Genomic DNA, 19,395 nt, shown 5'->3' on the forward strand with positions numbered 1-19,395 from the left:
GGGGTAGTGGGCCTGACAGTCCGGTGGGTGATGTTCCTTGGATCAGTGCTTTTCAAAATGTGGTCCCCAAGCATCAGCATGTGCTGGCAAATGATAAGAAATACAAGTTCTCTGGCTCTTTCCCTCTGATTCCCAGACCAACAGAATCAGAGACACTGGGACCCGCTAGTCCACGTCTGCAGTCTCCCCCCACCGTCCCCTGCCCTGCCCTGCCCTGGGCTCTAGCGCCAACGCCACTGGGGACGTGTAACACCTCCACACCAACTGCATTGAGCCAACAGCTGTGAGCTGGGTAGTGAGGCCGATGGCAGGCTTCATCCCCATTTATATAAAACAAGAAACCAAGTTCAGAGACCCCACAGTGAGCAGCAGGCATTTGTGGGGCCCGGACTGTAGCCAGACCTGATTACATGCTGGGGACATGCTTGAAAAAGAGGATGGTCTTTGCCCTTAAAAGGAGAGAAAGGGGGGATCCCTGGGTGGCACAGCGGTTTGGCGCCTGCCTTTGGCCCAGGGCGCGATCCTGGAGACCCAGGATCGGATCCCACGTTGGGCTCCCGGTGCATGGAGCCTGCTTCTCCTTCCTCCTGTGTCTCTGCCTCTCTCTCTGTGTGACTATCATAAATAAAAAAAAAAAAAGGAGAAAGGCAGCTGGAGATGGGGACCTGGGCCCCTGTTTCTATTCCACATCCAGACCCCCGCTAACCTGAAAAGCACCAGATCTCGAAATTAGACTCACTTTCACCCCTGCTGCTTTTGAATCTTCTTTAAAAGTGCAACGGGGTTTGGTAATTGCCTTAGATAGAGACCACAATCAGGCAGTATTTATTTTAACTAAACCAGGAGAAATTTCAGTTTTTTTAATAACATGTACTTTGCCTTATCAGTGACTTCCTGATAGAAACTTCTAGAGCTTATACATTTCACCCACCGCATCTCATTCCTTATTTCTAGTGTTTTGCAGTTTTTTTTTTTTTTTTTTTTTAAGATTTTATTTATTTGAGAACGAGTGAGCATGAGAGAGCACAAGTGGTGTAGAGAGAGAAGCAGGCTTCCCACTGAGTAGGAAGCCTGACACGGGCTTGATCCCAGAGCCCTGGGATCAGAACCTGAGCCCAAGGCAGCTGTTTAACCGAGTCACCCGGGCGCCCAACTGTGTTACAGTTTAATGCTTTTTCACACCTTCCCTACTGATCTCCGCAGTAACTCTAGGGGAGAACTCACCTGTGGTCCCCGCCATCCGCACGCGGGAACCCAGGCTCAGTGAGGTCACAAGGGTTAGTGGCAGAACCATCGGCGTATCGAGTATTTACGAGACTCAGAAGGGGGGGCCACACCTACCCCCCAAGCCCTACAGTGATCGGGATGGCTCCCTGGGGTTCTCTCTGCTGTGTTCCCAACATCTACTCAGGGCATGACGGGTGCATGGGGGAGCCGAGAGAGGGACACGGGCGCAGCCAGGGGTCACCTCACAGTTACATAAGTTTATTCACGCCGCAGCGGACACGACACATGTACACATGTATATTGGGGCTCCATGTTCCTGGCTAACTGAGCGAGTGGAGATTTACAGCCAGACTGACGTTCCATCCCATGTGTTCCCCGAGCTGGTTAATGATGGCCATGAGCAGGGGCAGGACTCGAGGCTTTGAAAGAGAAGCATAATACGGGTATCATTGAGGAAGGAAGGAGAACACAGAAGACAGCTTATCGTGTAAGCATTAACAAGTCAGAAATGGTAAATGACAATTCCCGATACTACGGAGCGTCTGACACGTTTAAGGGTTTTGCGCGATCACCTCATGAACCTGGACGCTCGCGTGCAAGCACAGGGAAGGAGGGGCAGGGGCCTGTCTTCTCTCCAGAGCCCACCAGCCAGTCTCTCATTCAGAGAACACAGGGCAGAAACGTCCAACACTAGGACATAAATCGATGTGGTGTCTTCTTTGCAGACGTGTTTCACGGCAGCCGGCCTCCACGGCTAACCTGTGCTTCCCCCTTATTCCCAGAAGTTTTACTTGGCCCCAGGGGGAGAGCAATGGTTTTTAACATTTGGATTGTCAGAAGGACTTCAGCCTGTCTTTATGGTAGGGACAGCAAACTTCATACACCAGCGCACCCTATACGTTTATAAGCCATGGGACACCGTGTCCCGAGAAGGTAGGATGGTGTCTTTTGTCCCCCATCCCTTTGAAGAAGCAAAAATCTTACCTTTCAAAGCTTTACTTCTTTTATCTGAAATAAAAAGAGAGAACGATTGGTTGTATCCATGCTTTTCAAAAATGTGTTTAGTTCATCCACTGTCAGAAAAAATCAACATTTGGCTGAAAAGTTCACAGCTTCAGTAAAGCTGTTACAGGAGCTTTCAGAAAATAGGAGTTTCTACAGCGTCTCCCAGCCAAGACGTGCTACCACTTCCACCAAAGACGTTCTACAGACCGTTGAACAGCCCTTCAGAATCTGCAGGGCTTTTTAGTCCCCACCATTCCCCAGACACCAGTCTCGCAGTTTAAAGTTTTCTCCATTCTCTCCTCTTTTTTTTCCTAAAGATTTTATTTTTATTTATTCATGAGATACAGAGAGAGAGAGAGAGAGAGAGAGAGAGAGAGAGGGAGGGAGGGGCAGAGACACAGACAGAGGGAGAAGCAGGCTCCATGCAGGGAGCCCGACATGGGACTCGATCCTGGGTCTCCAGGATCAGGCCCTGGGCTGAAGGAGGTGCTAAACCGCTGAGCCCCCCCGGGGATCCCTCTTCTCTCCTTTTCTAAACCAACTGGTATTAATACATGATCACGCTTCATCTCTGTTCCACTGAGAACCTAGGGTCACCCTGTCCCCACTGCTATCATGAAAACAGTCCAAATGTTCACTATGGTAGGAAAGGGACAGTAACACCCCACCCCTATTTCCGCCTCCATCCCTTCAAACGGAGGACATCTCCTGTGCATTTGAAACACCACTGTTACACCTAGCAAACTCCGAATCCCGTTATCAAGGCCTTGTCCAAATTTTCCCAGTTGTCCCCAAATGTCTCTTACAGCTGACATGTACTCCCCACATTTTAACAAAGCGTTCTGACGCTCACTTCTGGGCAAGAACCATTTATTCCTTTACAAGATGGATTGTGACTCCTTTTGAAAATAATTTCCATCCTGACTGCTAATGAATCCACATAAAGAAACTTACCGGCACTCCTGATTTTATAAACGATGAGACTCATCAACCCCATTCCTAACCAAATCTCCTGGTAAGCTTGGGTATAGTAGGGCTTCATGGGGACCCAAACATTTTTAACAAGGTTTTGAAGCATCTGAAAAGGAACACAGTAACGGATATAACCATGACGATCGTTGTAAAGCTAACTGGTAAGAGGCTCCCCATATATTCTTAAATTTGACCCTGTTTCCTACAACTGTTCCAGACACCACTCTCCCTCAGCCATTCCTACTCGACCTGGGGCTCCTGCTCGGCAGCTCTCCAAGCCTCACTCACCTCCCCCCCCCCCCCCCGCCCCGCCCCGCCAAGGCTGCCAACCTTGGCTATCCTGGCGCTCCGCCACCCCTCATGCCTGGGGGCCGCAGAGTGCCCAGCCTGTGCCATCTCACACTGTCCTCGAATGTTCCTCTCTCTGATGGCTGTTCCCCACTAACGCTATGCCCAAAATCACATCATGTTTTAAAACTCTTATATAAAAAAACTAGTATGTTTACATCACCATGTTAAGAACTGCTGGCATTGGGCACTGACATGGGCACTGGACAGGATGAGCCCTCGGTGTTATATGGTACGCTGGCAAATCGAACTCCAATAAATAATAATAATAATAAAGAACTGCCAGCAATCAGAGTTGAAAAAGAACACGGGTCCTCATGGGACCCACACTCAGCCTCGAAATCTAAGCACACACAGTATAGGATGACGAGGTCACTTCATAAGAGCTGCAATTATGACATAACTCATTTAATGAATAAAAACATTTACCTAATCATTTGAGAAAATGATCAGCGCATCAAATGCTGAACTGACAGTTTTCTTTGGCTCAAAGTAAGACCCCTCATTCATTCATTCATGTCTTATTTATTCATGAGACACACAGAGAGAGGGGCAGAGGCAGAGAGGCAGGCTCTCTACAAGGAGCTGGATGTAGGACTCGATCTCAGGACCCCAGGATCAAGCCCTGAGCAGAAGGCGGATACTCAACAGCTGAGTCACCCAGGTGTTCCTGCCCAACCACCCCCCTTTTTTAATTAATTTATTTATGATAGTCACACAGAGAGAGAGAGAGACAGAGAGGCAGAGACACAGGCAGAGGGAGAAGCAGGCTCCATGCACCGGGAGCCCGATGTGGGATTCGATCCCGGGTCTCCAGGATCGCGCCCTGGGCCAAAGGCAGGCGCCAAACCGCTGAACCACCCAGGGATCCCCCCAACCCCCCCCCTTAAAAGATTTTATCTATTTGAGAAAGAGAATGAGAGCATAGGGGCGGGGGCAGAGAGATAAGCAGACTCCCCACTGAGGATGCAGGGCTCAGTCCCAGGACCCCAAGATCACAACCTGAATAGACGGGCACATGCTCAGCTGACTGAGCCACTCGGGTGCTTCTCAAAGTAAGGGTTTTGATTACAGTTTACTATAGACTATAAAATTTGATGCACTCATTTTCCTTTTCACCGTGTAACATCTCAGGTGTCTATTAAACTACAGTCATTCAATCCACTGTCAGGAAAACGGATCCAAGAACTTTGCATTTTCCCTGAAAACTCTACTTTGGCTTCAACTGGGGGGTTCGTCTCCACCCTGACCAGGGCCTCCCCTACCGCTCCTTCCATCGCTACTTGGGCTACACAGGATTTTACTGGTCTTCGCTTTGCTGCGGCATGGTCACCACTTACTCAGCAGACACGAACTGAGCCCGGACGAGGCAGCAGGCATTGCTCAGGGGCTGAGAAAGCGGCTCCTGAGGAGCCAGAACACCAGGGAGGAGCATCCTCAAAGGTGCAGCGCATGTGCCGAGTCCCCAGTCAGGACAGACTTGTAGGGCCAGGGATGAAGGGGAATGAGAGGGAAGCCGCAGTGGCGGCCCAGAGTCAAATGCTGGCTCTACCACTTTCCCGCTAACTCAACACACCTGATTTCCTCCTCCGTAAATCGGGGATCAGAGCACCACCCACCCAAAAAGGGTGCTGGTGAAGAGGAGCACCAAGTCTACAGGGTCTGGTGCCCTGTGCTGAGTGCTGTTATGTAAAACGCCAGGACTGGACCATGGGAGGGAGGGGGCACGGGGGTTTAGGGCCTTGGAGGCCACGGTGGAGAATTCGGCTCTTCCTCTGGCACGTCACCGACGTCTAACGGCCTTCACACGGTGCTTACACCCTTAGCTACCGCACCACTGCCCAACGCCTACAAAGTGGCTCCCGGGAGGCAGCTGCTGGAGGTCACACAGCTGGGGCTAGGACTCACCCTGCTCCCAGTCCTTACTAGGAAAACCTGCTCCAACGACTGGCTGCCAGCTCTTTCGAGAAGAGGGCTGATTCAGGCTGAGGCACGGTCCTAAGGGCTGGCCAGCCCTGCCCACCACCCCAAGTGTGATCCTGACGGATGTGGTTGTGCCCTCCTCCTGGAACCCCTCGTGGAGAGGTCCGCCCTCGCACTGGGCTGCTCTGTCGTTTTATGAAGATCCCAGAAAACCACAATCGTGCCCTTAGGCGGTGCCTGAGAGGACCCAAACAGCCCTGGAGGAGGCCTGCAGAACCCCCAGGTGGGAAGAGTTCAGGGCACCAAGTGCTTCCCTTACCTCCCTGGACCCGGAAGTGACTGGGCAGGAATGTGTTCCCAGCTCCGGGGGGGAGACTGCCCCGGCCGTGACCTGCTGAGGCCCTGACTGGGACTCCCCCGGCTGAGTGCCACACAGCTGCACGCGCCACCTCTGATCCTGTCGTGGGCCCGTGTCCCCTCCCCGAGGCCTTCTCCTGTGCCCGGGGTAACCTGCAGGGACACGCGCTGCAAGGAGACGCGGGGTACAAAGAAGAGAACGTACTACACGCCACTCAGGGGCTCATCAGAGTGCGGGGGTCCTGGGTGGGGTCGGGGCTCCCTCCATCACTCCGCGCTGGGCGCCCATCCTGGCGGGGCCGGGGAGCGCCCCCCACTGGGTGCAGGGGTCGGGGCTCCCTCCATCACTCCGCGCTGGGCGCCCATCCTGGCGGGGCCGGGGAGCGCCCCCCACTGGGTGCAGGGGTCGGGGCTCCCTCCATCACTCCGCGCTGGGCGCCCATCCTGGCGCGGCCGGGGCGCGCTCCCCACCGGGTGCGGAGGTCGGGCCGAGGACGGAGCGGGACCTCCCGCGACCTCCCTTCAGGGGTCGGGAGCCGCGGCGGGACCCCAAGGTCAGCGGGGGCCGCGCCCTGTCGCCCCGCGCCCCCGCCGAGCAGCCGGCCGCGCCCGCACTCACCTCGGCGCGACCCCCCGGCTCAGGCCGCCGCGACACCACCGCCACCGACTCGGAAAGGTCACGGGATGCGCAGGCGCCGCGCGGGGCCCGCCGGGAAGGCGGAAGGAGCGACGGCGCCCCGAGGCCGAGCGCGTCCCGGCCGAGCCTGCGCCCCACAGCGCCCCCGGCGGTCGCCCCGGAACTGCAGGCCGGCGCCGCGCGGGGCGGGCCTTGCACCGGGTGACCTCCCACGCCCCTGCTGAAACCCGGGCCTCGGGCAGAGCGCGCGGGAGCAGGGGGCCGCTGTCAGTCCGAAAACGGCGCCGTCTCTGCGGCCCGTGGTAAAGGCCGGGAGGTCATCTCCCACGGCCCTCGGTGGCTTCCGTGCTTTTTCTCCGTGTGTTCACTTTTTTGCTCTGAGCATTTTTATGCAGCGAGGCCTGTGCATAGTCGCTTCAGTCGACAGCCCCTGCGCTGAGCAGCCACAGGCTCTGAAAACAGCTCTGCTTACTCTATGCAAGGAAGTAACCAACACTGAAGATTTCGGTGGAAAGCTGGAAATTGTAAAAAAGAAACGAAAAAGCCACTCGGTCCATCTGAAGAAGTCACAGAGGACTTGGGTAGGTTGAGCTGTGGATTGGACAGATGGAGCAGTACTGGATTGAAAGCTACATTAGGAAGCCATTCAGCAGCACAGAGCGACCAGAGGACAGGAGATAGGATCCAGCAGAAAAGTCCCTCTTGGGTGTGATTGGAGCCGCAGAGGGACAGGAGAGCGAGTGGGAGCAGAAATATCAGGAGAGATAATGGCTGGCTGGAGAATTTTCCAAAAGGGATGGGGAAAAAGTTACACCAAAGATTCAAGAAGCCTTACAGAAATCCACCAGGAAGACACGTGAAAATACATCAACACTTTGAAACATCATTGAAAAACCATAGAAAACTAGAGATGAGAAAATCATAAGTGCCAATCTAGAATTCTATGCATACCGAAATTAGTCTTCAACAAAGAAGGTGAAATAAAGACATTTTCTGAGGGAATGATTACCAGGAGATGCAGAATTAAGAAAAAAATCAATATTCATTATTTAAAAAAATTTTTTTTTATTTATTCATGAGAGACAGAGACACAGGTAGAGGGAGAAGCAGGCTCCACGCAGAGAGCCCAACGTGGGACTCGATCCCAGGACTCCAGGATCACACCCTGGTCTGAAGGCAGGCGCCGAACCGCTGAGCCACCTGGGCTGCCCTCAATATTCATTATTGAGGCCAAAGGAAAGTGAGCTCAGATGGAGGGATGAGGACCCAGGAAGGAAGAGCAATGAGCATGAAGTCCTGCTTCCAAGGGACAAAAGCTTAGAATCAAATCGAAGCTGCACTCACAACCTTGAAAATCTTGCTATTTTATGGTAGGGGTTCTCAAAGTGTGGTTTGGGGGTTTCCAAGTTCCCCTGGCATCAAAACTATTTTCATAACAATGGTAAGATGTTCTTTTTTAAAGATTTTACTTATCCATTAATGAGAGAGAGCAGCAGAGACACAGGCAGAGGGAGAAGCAGGCTCCATGCAGGGAGCACGACATGGGACTCGATCCTGGGTCTCTAGGATCACGGCCTGGGCTGAAGGCGGTGCTAAACCACTGAGCTACCCAGGCTGCCCTGTTCTTTGTCTTTTTCACTAGAATCATCTCACAAGTGTTCTGCGGAGTTTTCCAGAAGTTGGCTTGTGATGTCACAACAGAGTGAACACAGGAACAGATCTGAGAATCCAGCAATCTTCCATTAAGGCAGACATTAAGAGATCTACAAAAATGTCTAAGTGTCACTCTCACACACAGAGTGACTTTTCATAAAAGATATTCTCTTTAACATCAAATGGGTTTGTTATTGTTTTAAAATGAATTAATAAGTAAACAAAATGTCTCAGTTGTGATCTCTAATAAAGTAGGTGTAACCCACTTAAAAGTTCTCTAGGGGCTTTATTAATTTTTGAGAGCATAAAGGGGTCCTGAGATATGGACTCAGTTTGAGAACCACTGTCTTGGCAAAGAATGTTGGAGACTATAATAAAGTAGAAAACTACTGAGGATGACAACAACTGTTTAGGAAAAACTTACTAGTATCATCATAATCTATTTTAAGACAACAAAGCTTTTGAACTTCAAACTCCACTTGAGATCAACAGAATTTTCATGTCTTTGTGGCAAAGCCAAAACACCTCATGAAAAATACATCTTCAAAGGAAACAATGTTTAAAGACAGAGCCACCCCAGCAGATAGATTTATGCAAAGCGCAGAATTCTGCGTTTTGCAGCTGAGAAGGTCAGAGAAGACATGAAATACTTGGGACACAGCTTCCCCGACTTTGTCAAGATTGCTGCTTACTGGTACCAACATCATTTGTGATGGTCTCAGCTGCTTGTTTTCCCTTTGGGTCTGCAGCTGACACTGTTCTGGGAATGCAAATAGGCAAAACCCCCACCCAGGCCCATGGCTTCCTGTGCACTCTGTTTCAGTATCTAAAAGCCTATTAAGAATTGTCAAGCTGTCTCTTTCAGCCTTAGGAATGCAGGATGAGCGGGGCTAATTGAGTACGAAGCACCAAGAGCTACCAATCAAATAAAGGGGTCAAAGCTAGTCTTTGTGACGACACAGAATGTTAATCACTACTCAGGGAAATGGCAATTAAATGAGAACAAATTTCTGAACTGAAGCATCAAGATGGTCTCCTTAAACTGCAGTTAAAAACTCAAAATTCAAAACAAAACAAAACAAAAAACTCAAAATTCAAGAAGACTGAAGGAGACAGTGACCCAAAAGGTTCAAAGAACATATAAAAAGCCTTCCAATCACCTCACACCTCTTAAAATAACTAAGCTCAAAAAGACGAGAAATACCAAGTGTTGGCAAGAGAAATGCTTGGGAGAAATAGGAACCCTTGAACACCGTTGGTGGGAATGTAAACTGCTACTGCCACTGTGAAAACAGTATGGAGGTTCCTCAAAAAATTAAAAATAGAAATAGCAGATAATCCAATAATTCCCATACTGAATATTGGCCCAAAGAAAACAAAAACACAAATTTGGAAAGATGTATGCACCTTTATGTTTATTGCAGTATTATTTATAATAGCCAAGAGGTGGAAGCAGCCCAAGTGTTCAGTGATAGACAAATGGGTAAGGAAGATGCACACGTACACACACCGGGATATTACTCAGCTACAAAAGGGAGATTGTGGCATTTGCAACAACATAGATGGACCTAGAGCATATTTTGCTAATAAGTGAAATATCAGAGAAAGATACCATATGATTTCACTCATATGTGGAATCTAAAAACAAAATGAAACAAAGCAACAAGAAGCAGAATCAGACCTATAAATACAGAGAACAAAGTGATGGTTGCTAGAGGGAAGGAGGGTTTGGGTGAAACGGGTGAAGGGGAGGGGGAGGTGCAGTCTTCCACCTATTGAATGAATAAGTCATGGGAATGGAGGGCACAGCGCAAGGAATACAGTCAATGATGCTGTAATGTTGCATAGTGACAGATGGCAGCTATGCTTGTGAGCGCGGCTTACGGTCTATTCCAATCGCTACACGGTACACCTGAAACTAATGTAACCTTACTATAATGCAATGTCAGTCAACTGACTCAAAGAAAGAAAAAGCTCTCTGGAAAATGTTCTCTTGAAAGGAAACCTCTTCAAAAACAACAACAACAACAACAACAACAAAAAAACAGCTGCCACCTGAAAACATACTGTGACACCCTCAAGGAAGGATCCAGTGCAGGAACAGCACTATAGTAGGAGACACAAATGTGAGTTGTTTGAAATGGTTCCAATGCATTTTGGAAAATTCAGAACACGTGCTGGCTTTCACATAAAATCTCAGTATTTTTTAAATCAACGTTGAAGGACACATCAAGGGTGTCAATGACTATGATCACATTTTCACTTATCGAAAAACAAGTTGTTTTCCGATTGCCAAAAGATGTGTGTGTGTGTCTGAGAACTTCTGCAGGCTGCTGGATTTGGAAAAGTCCGAGCAGGAGGCCCAGAGCTCACAGCAGGAGCTGGGGGTGTGGTCAGGGCCTGGACATGGGCACCCGGGCTCACTGTCCCGGCGAACCGCGGAGAGCGTGACCCCGCGGGGCCTGACTCCGTCCGCACCGTTCCCCAGCCGGCCTCTCGCTTCTTCTCTTTCGTCCGCTCCTGCGCGCTGCAACGCACTCTTGGAGCATTTTCCAGTCCGTAGTCACTGCTCCGGAGCTCGGCCTGGGCCGTTGCAGCCGCTCTCCGGGGTCCCCACCACCGCTTTGGGGGCGGTCAGCTCGCAGGCCCCTCTCGCGGCCTCTCCCCGCTAGCTGCGGGCGGGCGCTGCACCTGCCACGAGGGCCACCCCGTTCGTCGCGCCCCATGGAGCTCCTTCCCGCCAGAGGACCGTCACCCCCCCCCCCCTCCCCGGTCCCGGCTGTCCTGCAGGGTCCACCTCGGGGTCGTCTCCCGCGGAGTGTGCGACAGCAGCCCCTCAGACCCAGCCCGGTACCCCAGGAGCTCTGCCCGGGGCGGCGCAACCGGTGCTCAGCCCACGTCCGTCCCGCGTGGGCCCGAGTGCCCGTCGCGGACGGGTCCTCGAGGGAGCAGGCGCACACCGGGTTCTGGCCTCGCTGGTGGCTGATGGCCCGGTCCAGGCCCGGGCGCCGAGGGGCTGCCTCCAGGACAGCGGTGCTGGCGCGGGCGGACCAGGGGCGGGAGATCCCTGCAAGCCGGACTCGTGACGGGGCGGGGCCTGCGGCACGAGGTTCAGGTCACGTGGGCCGGGCGCTGGCGCGTTCTGATTGGAGGACCTGGGCGTGGCAGAGCCTGCGGCACGAGGTTCGGGTCACGTGGGCGGCGCGCTGGCGCGTTCTGGTTGGAGGACCTGGGCGTGGCAGAGCCTGCGGCACGAGGTTCGGGTCACGTGGGCTGGCGCTTTCTGATTGGAGGACCTGGGCGTGGCGGGGCCTGCCGCACGAGGTTCAGGTCACGTGGGCGGGGCGCTGGCACGTTCTGATTGGAGGAGGGCCTGGGCGGGGCGGGGCCGTGCCGCATTCCCGCCGTCGCCAGGTCGCGTTTCCGGCGTCGTCTGTTCCCGCCGCTCCGCGGGGCAGTTGAGGCCTCGACGCCGGGGCGGCGACATGCTGCGCAAGCTGACCCTCGACCAGATCAACGACTGGTTCACCATCGGCAAGACCGTGACGGATGTGGAGTTGCTGGGCTCGCCGCCCGCCTTCCCGGCCGAGGCGGCCAGGGACGAGGCGCAGCGCCGGGACTCGGCCCCCATGTTCGGCCCCGCGGCCCAGGCCCAGCCGGCGGCGGCGGCGGCGGCGGCGCCCAGGAGGTAGGCCGTGGGCGGGGGTGCGCGAGGCGGGCGCCTTCCCCCAGGCCGCGTGAGCCGGTCCCCCCAGCCCCCCGCCCCCCCGCCGGCCAGTCCAGGGCCAGTCCAGGGTTCGGGGCCCTTTCTCAGGGTCCATAGGTAGACGGCCACGGGCTGGCCTCCGGGTTTTGGCACGTAGGAGTAAGGCTGTGGCAAACGTTTCCACGCAGGTTTTTGTGCGTCGGAAGTTTTCTGCCCGTTTTGGTGAATTCCAAGCAGCGGGAGTGCGGGATCTTTTTTTTTTTTCTTTTTGGTTTTATTAATGCCCCGTTTTCTCCCCACTACTTTTTTTTCTTTGACTTAAGTAACTGCTGTTGGCTCATCTGTTCATATGATTCCGGTGGAAATAAAAAGGCAAGAGGGGGTCGTCTGTCTTTAGAAGGCCCGGATCTGGTGTGGAGAGACACCTGTTCCCTCCCTCCAGGGGCCAGGGTGGAAGCCCGCCCAGGGATCCCCTGTTTTTCTTACTTTTTAAAAGTTGCTCTTGCGTGTTGGCCCCATCAGGCTTTCTTGGGGTTTGCTTCAAGCACCTGTAGACCCAACTTCAGGCCCTTGTAGAGTGAAGGGCAATTTGGGGATCTTTGGTAGGTTTTTTTTTTTTTTTTTTTTTTTGGATGCAGGGAAGGGACAAAGAGACCCTTGTGCAGCTTTAGAGTGGCTTGTTTTGTTCCTGTTTTTGCACATTTTGTTTCCTTGAATTACTCTGGTGAATGATCCTTCTCTTTGAAGCTCCTCCCCAGCTTGGAAGGGGCAGAGCAGAATTGCTTTTAAAGAACTCACTGTGGTAGTGGAAGTAAATTCTTGAACTTTTCAGGGACCGAAAGTGCAGATTTAAATGTCCTTATAACCGTACAGGACCAGTTTTTAAACTTTCTAGTCCGTCGTGGACTAAGACTTTGAAAAATTAATGAAAAATGAAATTTCAGAGTAACGGAATGAAAAACAGACAAAATACAAGCTGAATTTCAAATACTACAGGGCAGCCCGGGTGGCTCAGCGGTTTAGCGTCGCCTTCAGCCCTAGGATGTGATCCTGGAGCCCCGGGATCCAGTCCCACTTTGGGCTCCCTGCATGGAGCCTGCTTCTGCCTCTGCCTGTGTCTCTGCCCGCCCCCCCCCCATGAATAAATAAAATCTTAAAAGTAAAATATCGTATTTAGCATACAAAAGGGTTTTGTAAAATTGCTGTAAACGTTTCAAGTTTTGTAGGTAACTAGAAACAAATAGATGACTAGAGACAGGTAAATAATGCCGAGGCTTGCTTGTCTGTGTAGTGCTTTGAGCCTGATGCGTAGTACTTCGGGAAGTCCCATCCTGGGACCTTACCACATACCTAGTAACCAGAAGTTCTACCTTGTAGTAGGCACTCAAATACAGCTATATTACTGAGTCCTTGAAATAACCCACTGAGATTGATGGCATTCTCTTGATTTTGTAGAAATCTGAAGGAGACAGACTTGGGTGGCAAGGTAGCTTGCCTAACTTCCTGTGATTAATAGTCATGATAGGTGGAATGATTCACTCCTCAACAAAGAAAACCGCTGGAACCCATGACTACCTTATATTACACCGGCAAAATCCTTTTTTTTTTAGGTTATAGATCCTAAAATAGGGAGATTACCTGGATTATCTAATAACACGAGCCTTAAAAGCAGAGACCTTTTCTGAGTGGAGCCAGGGATTTGAAACATGAGAGGGATTTGACCAGTTGTTGCTAGACTGGGCCAAAAGGAAGCAGGAGAAGAATGTGGGCAACTGGGAGCAAAGATGGGATCCAGTTGACAGCTATTAGGGAAATGGGGAACTCCATCCTACAACATAAAGGAGCTGAATTTGGTCAACAACCAGAATGGAGCCTCTTGGAGTGAATGTAGTCCTGCCAACAACTTTTTATTTACTTATTTGAGAGAGACAGTGAGAGACCGTCTCGGGGGAGGGGTGCATAGTGGGGGGACAGAAGTAGAGAATCTTAAGCAGGCTCCATGATCAGTATGGAGCTTGACCCGAGGCTCAGTCATGATCAGAGTTGAAATCGAGTCAAAGGCTTAGCCGACTGAGCTACCCAGCCAGCATCTTGATTTTAGCCTTATGGGACCTTAAGCAGGGGATCTAGTTTGGTTCTACCTGAAGTTCTGATTTAGAGAAACTGTGAGATAATAAATTTGTGTTGTTTTGAGCTGCTGAATTTCTGAGTTTGGTGATTTGTTAGGGTAGCAACAGAAAATAATACACTGGTAGGGTTGGGATTGATTTAGGGTGAACTGACCTGAAAGCCAGTCTCAACTACACTGGCTGGCACACAGCGATGCTCAGATACTTGCGTTGAGCTTCTGGAGTTCAGTCCACAAGAGTTGTTAAATCAACTTTGAGTCATGTGAGTAGTGACCACTAGTATTAAAAAAAAGTGAAGGGCAGCCTGGGTGGCTCAGCGGTTTAGTGCCGCTTTCAGCCCAGGGCGTGGTCCTGGAGACCTGGTATCGAGTCCCACATCAGGCTCCCTGCATGGAGCCTACCTCTCCCTCTGCCTGTGTCTCTGCCTCTCTCTGTGTGTCTCTCGTGAATAAGTAAAATCTTTTTTTAAAAAAGAGTGAGAGGGATCCCTGGGTGGCGCAGCGGTTTGGCGCCTGCCTTTGGCCCAGGGCGCGATCCTGGAGACCTGGGATCGAATCCCACGTCGGGCTCCCGGTGCATGGAGCCTGCTTCTCCTTCTGCCTGTGTCTCTCTCTCTCTCTGTGACTATCATAAATTTAAAAAAAAAATAAAAAAAAGTGAGAAATAGAAAATATGAGACCTTTTAGCACCTTAAGGTGTACTTTGTTCTAGGGAGAACTTTCCTATACAAACACTTCAAATAATCACATCTGGTGATTTCTTTTTACCCAGTTTCTTTTACCTAATTCAGTTTTTCCTTCTCGATATGTGTCATGTGAATTGAGTGCCTGCCATGTTGAGCATTGTGTCAGGGGACACAGGTGAGACAAGTCTCAGTCCTTCTGACCAGAGAAATCCCGTTTTATAGTCGAGGATCAGATAAGTTGAGAAACTTACCCTCATTCCTCATGTTACTATATTACGTAGGATGGATGTTTGACTCCAGAGTTGCTTTTCAGTATCTGGGCTTTGCACGATGTTCATATAGGTATGTGTCATTCTCCAAGGATTCTTATTTTCTTTTCACTCACAAAGGCTATGTTTTTTTAAGACCTTTTTGTCTGTTTAACAGATTTGTTAGATCATTTTACCATTAATTAAAGTGTCCTGTATCTATGTGCCACTGGATTGGAGCGGCTGCCATAGAGAGAATAGGCGAGGTCAGAGAGGGAATGGAGCTGGGTCCAGAACTGTCTCTGAAATCAGAGGACTTTGCTGCTTCATCGGAGGCCACTGGGGAACCGTTGGAGGGCTCTCTGGTGTCCTGAGTAGAGCTGTGACGTGACTCCTGGCTGTAACAGTCACTGCCGTGTGGAATGGACTGAAGGGGGCCTATGGCAGAAACAGGGAGATCAGGGAAGAGTCTATTGATATCATCTGTGACATCACCTTTCTGTGTCAGCTTGACTGGGCCATTGTGCCTGTATTTGGTTCAGCATGATTCTGGAGGTTTCTGTGAATATACTTTTTGGATGAAATTAAGTTGAGGGATTTTTAGTAGAGCACATTACCTTCCAAATTGTGGGTGGGCCTTACCAAATCAGTTGAAGACCTGGCTAGAGCGAAGGCTGACCTCCTGAAGCAAGGAGGAGTTCTGCCAGTCCCTCCAGACTCAGACTGCAACTTTTCTTTGGGTTTCCAGGCTGCGGGTCTAATTCTTTAAAGTAAATCTCCTTCTCCCTTTTCTCTCTGTGTATCTGCACACAAGGCCTGTTGGTTTTGTTTCTCTGGAGAAGGCTCATTATTCTATCATCCAGGAAGAGAGGGTGATAGGTTAGACCAGGACTGTAGCAGTGGAGGTGGTAATCGGTAGTGCAGTTTGGGTGCATTCCTAAGGCAGAGGCAAGGACTTTGTAGCTGGATCAGATACGGAACCTGAGCGGGGAAGCAATCCCGGGTGACACCAAGGTTTCTGGCTGGGGCCCTGGAACGTGTTACCATCCAGTGAGAAAGGCAAGGCTGCAAGAGGAGCTGGTGTATGGTGAAGCAGTAGGAGTTTGATTTGAACACGTTAACCTGACAACACTGGTAGATAACAGTAAACATAGGCAGTCTGGAGTTGAGGAAAGAAACCTGGCTGGAGCCAGATGTTTGGGGGGTTAGAGGCTTTGAGACCGATGAGCTCACCCACATTATGGGTGCTGGATCCTAGGGGGCGAAAGCTGAGAGAGAAGAGGTCCAAGGACCCAAGCTTGGAGCCCTTTAACATTGAGAGGTTGACAAGCTGGAATGAACAAAGGACGGTGAGAAGGAACAGCTGGAAGGTTCTGAGGAAAACCAAGTGATCTTGTCACCCTCTTTTTTTTTTTTTTTTTTTTTTAAGATTTTATTTATTCATGACAGAGAGAGAGAGGGGCAGAGACACAGGTAGAGGGAGAAGCAGGCTCTTTGCAGGTAGCCTGATGGACTTGATCCAGGTCTCCAGGGTCACGCCCTGGGCTGAAGGTGGTGCTAAACTGCTGGGCCACCGGGGCTGCCCAGTCTTGTAACCCTTTAAGTAAACAGCTGTTTTCCTAGTATTCCTTCTGTGCCTGTCTCAGTACTTGTATGGAATTGCCTTCTGTTGAGGATCCCTGGGTGGCTCAGCAGTTTGGCGCCTGCTTTTGGCCCAGGGCGCGATCCTGGAGTCCCAGGATCGAGTCCCGCATCGGGCTCCCGGCATGGAGCCTGCTTCTCTCTCTGCCCCCCCCCCCCCCATGTCTATCATAAATAAATAAAAATAAATCTTTTTTTTTTTTTTTTAAAGGAATTGCCTTATGTTGTTTTACCCATGTAACAATTTTGTGAGGGAATGGATTGTCACTGAATCTCCACCTCCTAGTGCAGGGCCTGACATACAGTAGGAACCCAGATACTTGTTTGTGTGAATGAAGCACCTTGGTAGATCCCAATTCTTGGGTGCTTATGATATGCTAGAAATGAGAGTGGTGTCCTTGTCCTTTCCTGCCTTGACTGAATCATGAAATCAGCCTTACTCCTTTGACCATAGCTGATTTCCCTAAGAGGTGAGTGAGTGTGTGTGTGTATAAGTAAGTGTAATCAATGCAAATGAGACTATCAAGGCAACTATATCAATGCAAATGAAAATATCAAAGCAATGTTTCTAGAATAAGAGTACACTTCACTGTTTGTACTTTCACCACCCTGGACTAAATAAACCACCATCATCTCATTCCTGGATTATTGCAAAAGCCTTCTATTTTTATTCTCCTAGCTTCCCTCCTTTCCCCCAACAATTTATTCTAGCACCTAGAATACCTGACGTGAGATAGATGCTCAGGTAACATCAGTTGAATGAGCAAACATTTACTCCTATTAAAGTTCTTTGAGTAGATGTGTAACTTTCTGTGAGTAGACTGCCATGCGGATAAAGCATAGACTCTCGTGGCTTGCCAGACCTTCTTCCGTCTAGCATCTGCCTAATCTGCTGCGCTCTGGCCACACTGGCTTTTCTTTCTGTGTTTTGAAAACACTGGGCTCATTTCTGCCTTGGGGCTTCTGCATTTACTCCTCTTCCTGGAGCAGTCCCCCTCTTTCCTGTCCAGTTTCTTCCCATGACTGCCCCCATCATTCTGGGCCCTGTTCCGATGTTTACTTCTTACAGAGGCCTCTTGTGGCCGCCACAGCTGTAGGAGTCCTCCCACACCTCCTCTCTCTGCCTCTCTAATCTCTTTCAACGTTTTCTTCCTCCTCTAAAGCACTTAACATGTGCCCCAAGTCTTTTGTTTATGGGGTATTTTTTGGCTCCTCCACCATCCAGAATGATTTTGATATTTCTGGTTCCTAGAATTGGCTGGCTTGGTGGTGGTGTCATTTACTGAGCTGAAGTGCTGTGTTTAAGGAACTGTGCTTTTTGTTTGTGTATGTGTGTTTTGATTCTTTGTTCCTTTCTTGATTTTTATTCTTTTAAAAAACAAACCTCTATGACTCTGGTTGCCTGTGGGCATCCAAAAGGAGGTGTCAAGTAGGCAATTGACTGTATGCATTTGGAGCTCAGAAGACAAGCGAGGGCTGGAGGCATGCGGGGGGCCTGACAGAGTGACCTGAATCTCTGCCCTCTTGTTCACTGATACTGGGCAAGCCATTGAATGTGTCCAAGGCTGTGTGTTCATTTGTCAAGTAAGAATAATACTACCCACTTTTAAGGTAAGGATTGAGTGAGGGTGTATACACGGTGCTTTGCACAGTGCCTGGCATGTGGAAGAACGACTTTAGCACCGTTAAATGGATTGGGCTGGTTAATAACGATAGCTTGTGAGAGCTTATTATGTGCAGATATGCAGAGTATTTCTATCTGGATTAATTTACCTCACTATTTCCCAGCTAAAGCTTTTATTTTTGTTTTTTGAAAAGATTTTATTTATTCATGAGACACACAGAGGCAGACACATAGGCAGAGGGAGAAGCAGACTCCCTGCGGGGAGCCTGATGTGGGACTTGATCCCGGGACCCCAGGATCACAACCTAAGCTGAAGGCAGATGCTCAACCGCTGAGTCACCCAGGTGCCCTCCCAGCTAAAGCTTTTAGCTCCTACATCAATAGTTTCTCTTTATAAAACATGCCTGAATCTTTCCTGATATTATTCTCCATTTGCAGCCCCCCACCCCCATGTTTTTTACCTTAATCTTCTTGCCAACTGTAGGTACTATAGGCAGTTCAACATACAGAATGGGGATCTGTTAATATTCAGGAAATTATTTGTGTTAAAATTTCTATTTGATTTGTAGATTTTCTAGGAACAACTGTAGTTTAAATTACATACTCCAGTGCTCTCATAGGAAACGTGGTTATTAGGATATTGCCGAAACAAAGTGAGAGATGGAGACTTTGCATACCAAAATGCAGGTTATTTCTTCCATTCCCCTTTAGAGTCTAGTTCTGGAGTTGATTACATCATGGGTGACTTAGAGCAGCATAGGGTTCCTGTTCTCCTGGACTAGTGGGCCATGTAACTATCTGCATCTCTTCAGTTGCAGGAAGCTTTGGACAAGAGGAACTTAAAATCCTCTTCCTGTCTGGACAGAGAATGGTGCCTCTCAACAGTGTGGTGGGCTTGGTCATTTCGTGTGGTGGCTGATGGAGGTGCCTTGTAGGGAGAATAGTGTTTGGGGCATCCTTCTGGTCTATATCTCCTAATCCACATGGTGAGGTGGCCAGTTCTAGGGTGCATTTCATAGACAGACTCCACGTTGTTTAAAACAAATTTTGTTCTCACCATTAGGGCAATAATACTAAAATTCTTGTTCTGTATTCACTGCACAGTAAGCAATCATGCACTTCTGGAGACACTTAGCTCTACCTCACATAGTTTCCACTCTAAGACTTTTATGGTGATTGAAGAGCCATAGATAGCTCATGAAAACAATCAAAAGGGAACAGGAGTGAGGTCTTTTAGATA

At 50.0% G+C, this 19,395-nt stretch overlaps 2 protein-coding genes across 4 annotated transcripts in view; one reads left to right on the forward strand and one right to left on the reverse strand.

The window, feature by feature from the left end:
- Positions 1-1,464: 1,464 nt before the first annotated feature.
- On the reverse strand, positions 1,465-6,584 carry ATP5MJ (ATP synthase membrane subunit j). 2 transcript variants are annotated; one of them, XM_072762400.1, is made up of 4 exons: positions 6,452-6,584; positions 3,187-3,310; positions 2,212-2,235; positions 1,465-1,646 (listed from the first exon to the last, which is right to left on the reverse strand). In XM_072762400.1, the coding sequence occupies exons 2-4, from the start codon at positions 3,308-3,310 to the stop codon at positions 1,612-1,614; spliced, it is 183 nt and encodes a 60-aa protein (XP_072618501.1). In that variant the 5' UTR covers positions 6,452-6,584; the 3' UTR covers positions 1,465-1,611. The 2 variants fall into 2 exon arrangements, with proteins under 2 accessions (XP_072618501.1, XP_025868494.1); XM_026012709.2 differs by lacking the exon at positions 6,452-6,584 and adding an exon at positions 6,038-6,179.
- A 5,268-nt stretch (positions 6,585-11,852) lies between these two features.
- Positions 11,853-19,395, forward strand: part of TDRD9 (tudor domain containing 9) — a 107,679-nt gene continuing 100,136 nt past the window's right edge. The window contains exon 1 of one of the 2 annotated variants that reach the window (XM_072762401.1): positions 11,853-12,430. The gene's annotated coding sequence lies outside the window, so the exon portion shown is untranslated. The remainder of the gene's footprint in view (positions 12,431-19,395) is intronic. The other variant, XM_072762404.1, reaches the window with a different exon arrangement.

Source organism: Vulpes vulpes, chromosome 6, assembly GCF_048418805.1.
Source record: "Vulpes vulpes isolate BD-2025 chromosome 6, VulVul3, whole genome shotgun sequence".
In the NCBI taxonomy this organism is placed as follows: Eukaryota; Metazoa; Chordata; class Mammalia; order Carnivora; family Canidae; genus Vulpes; species Vulpes vulpes.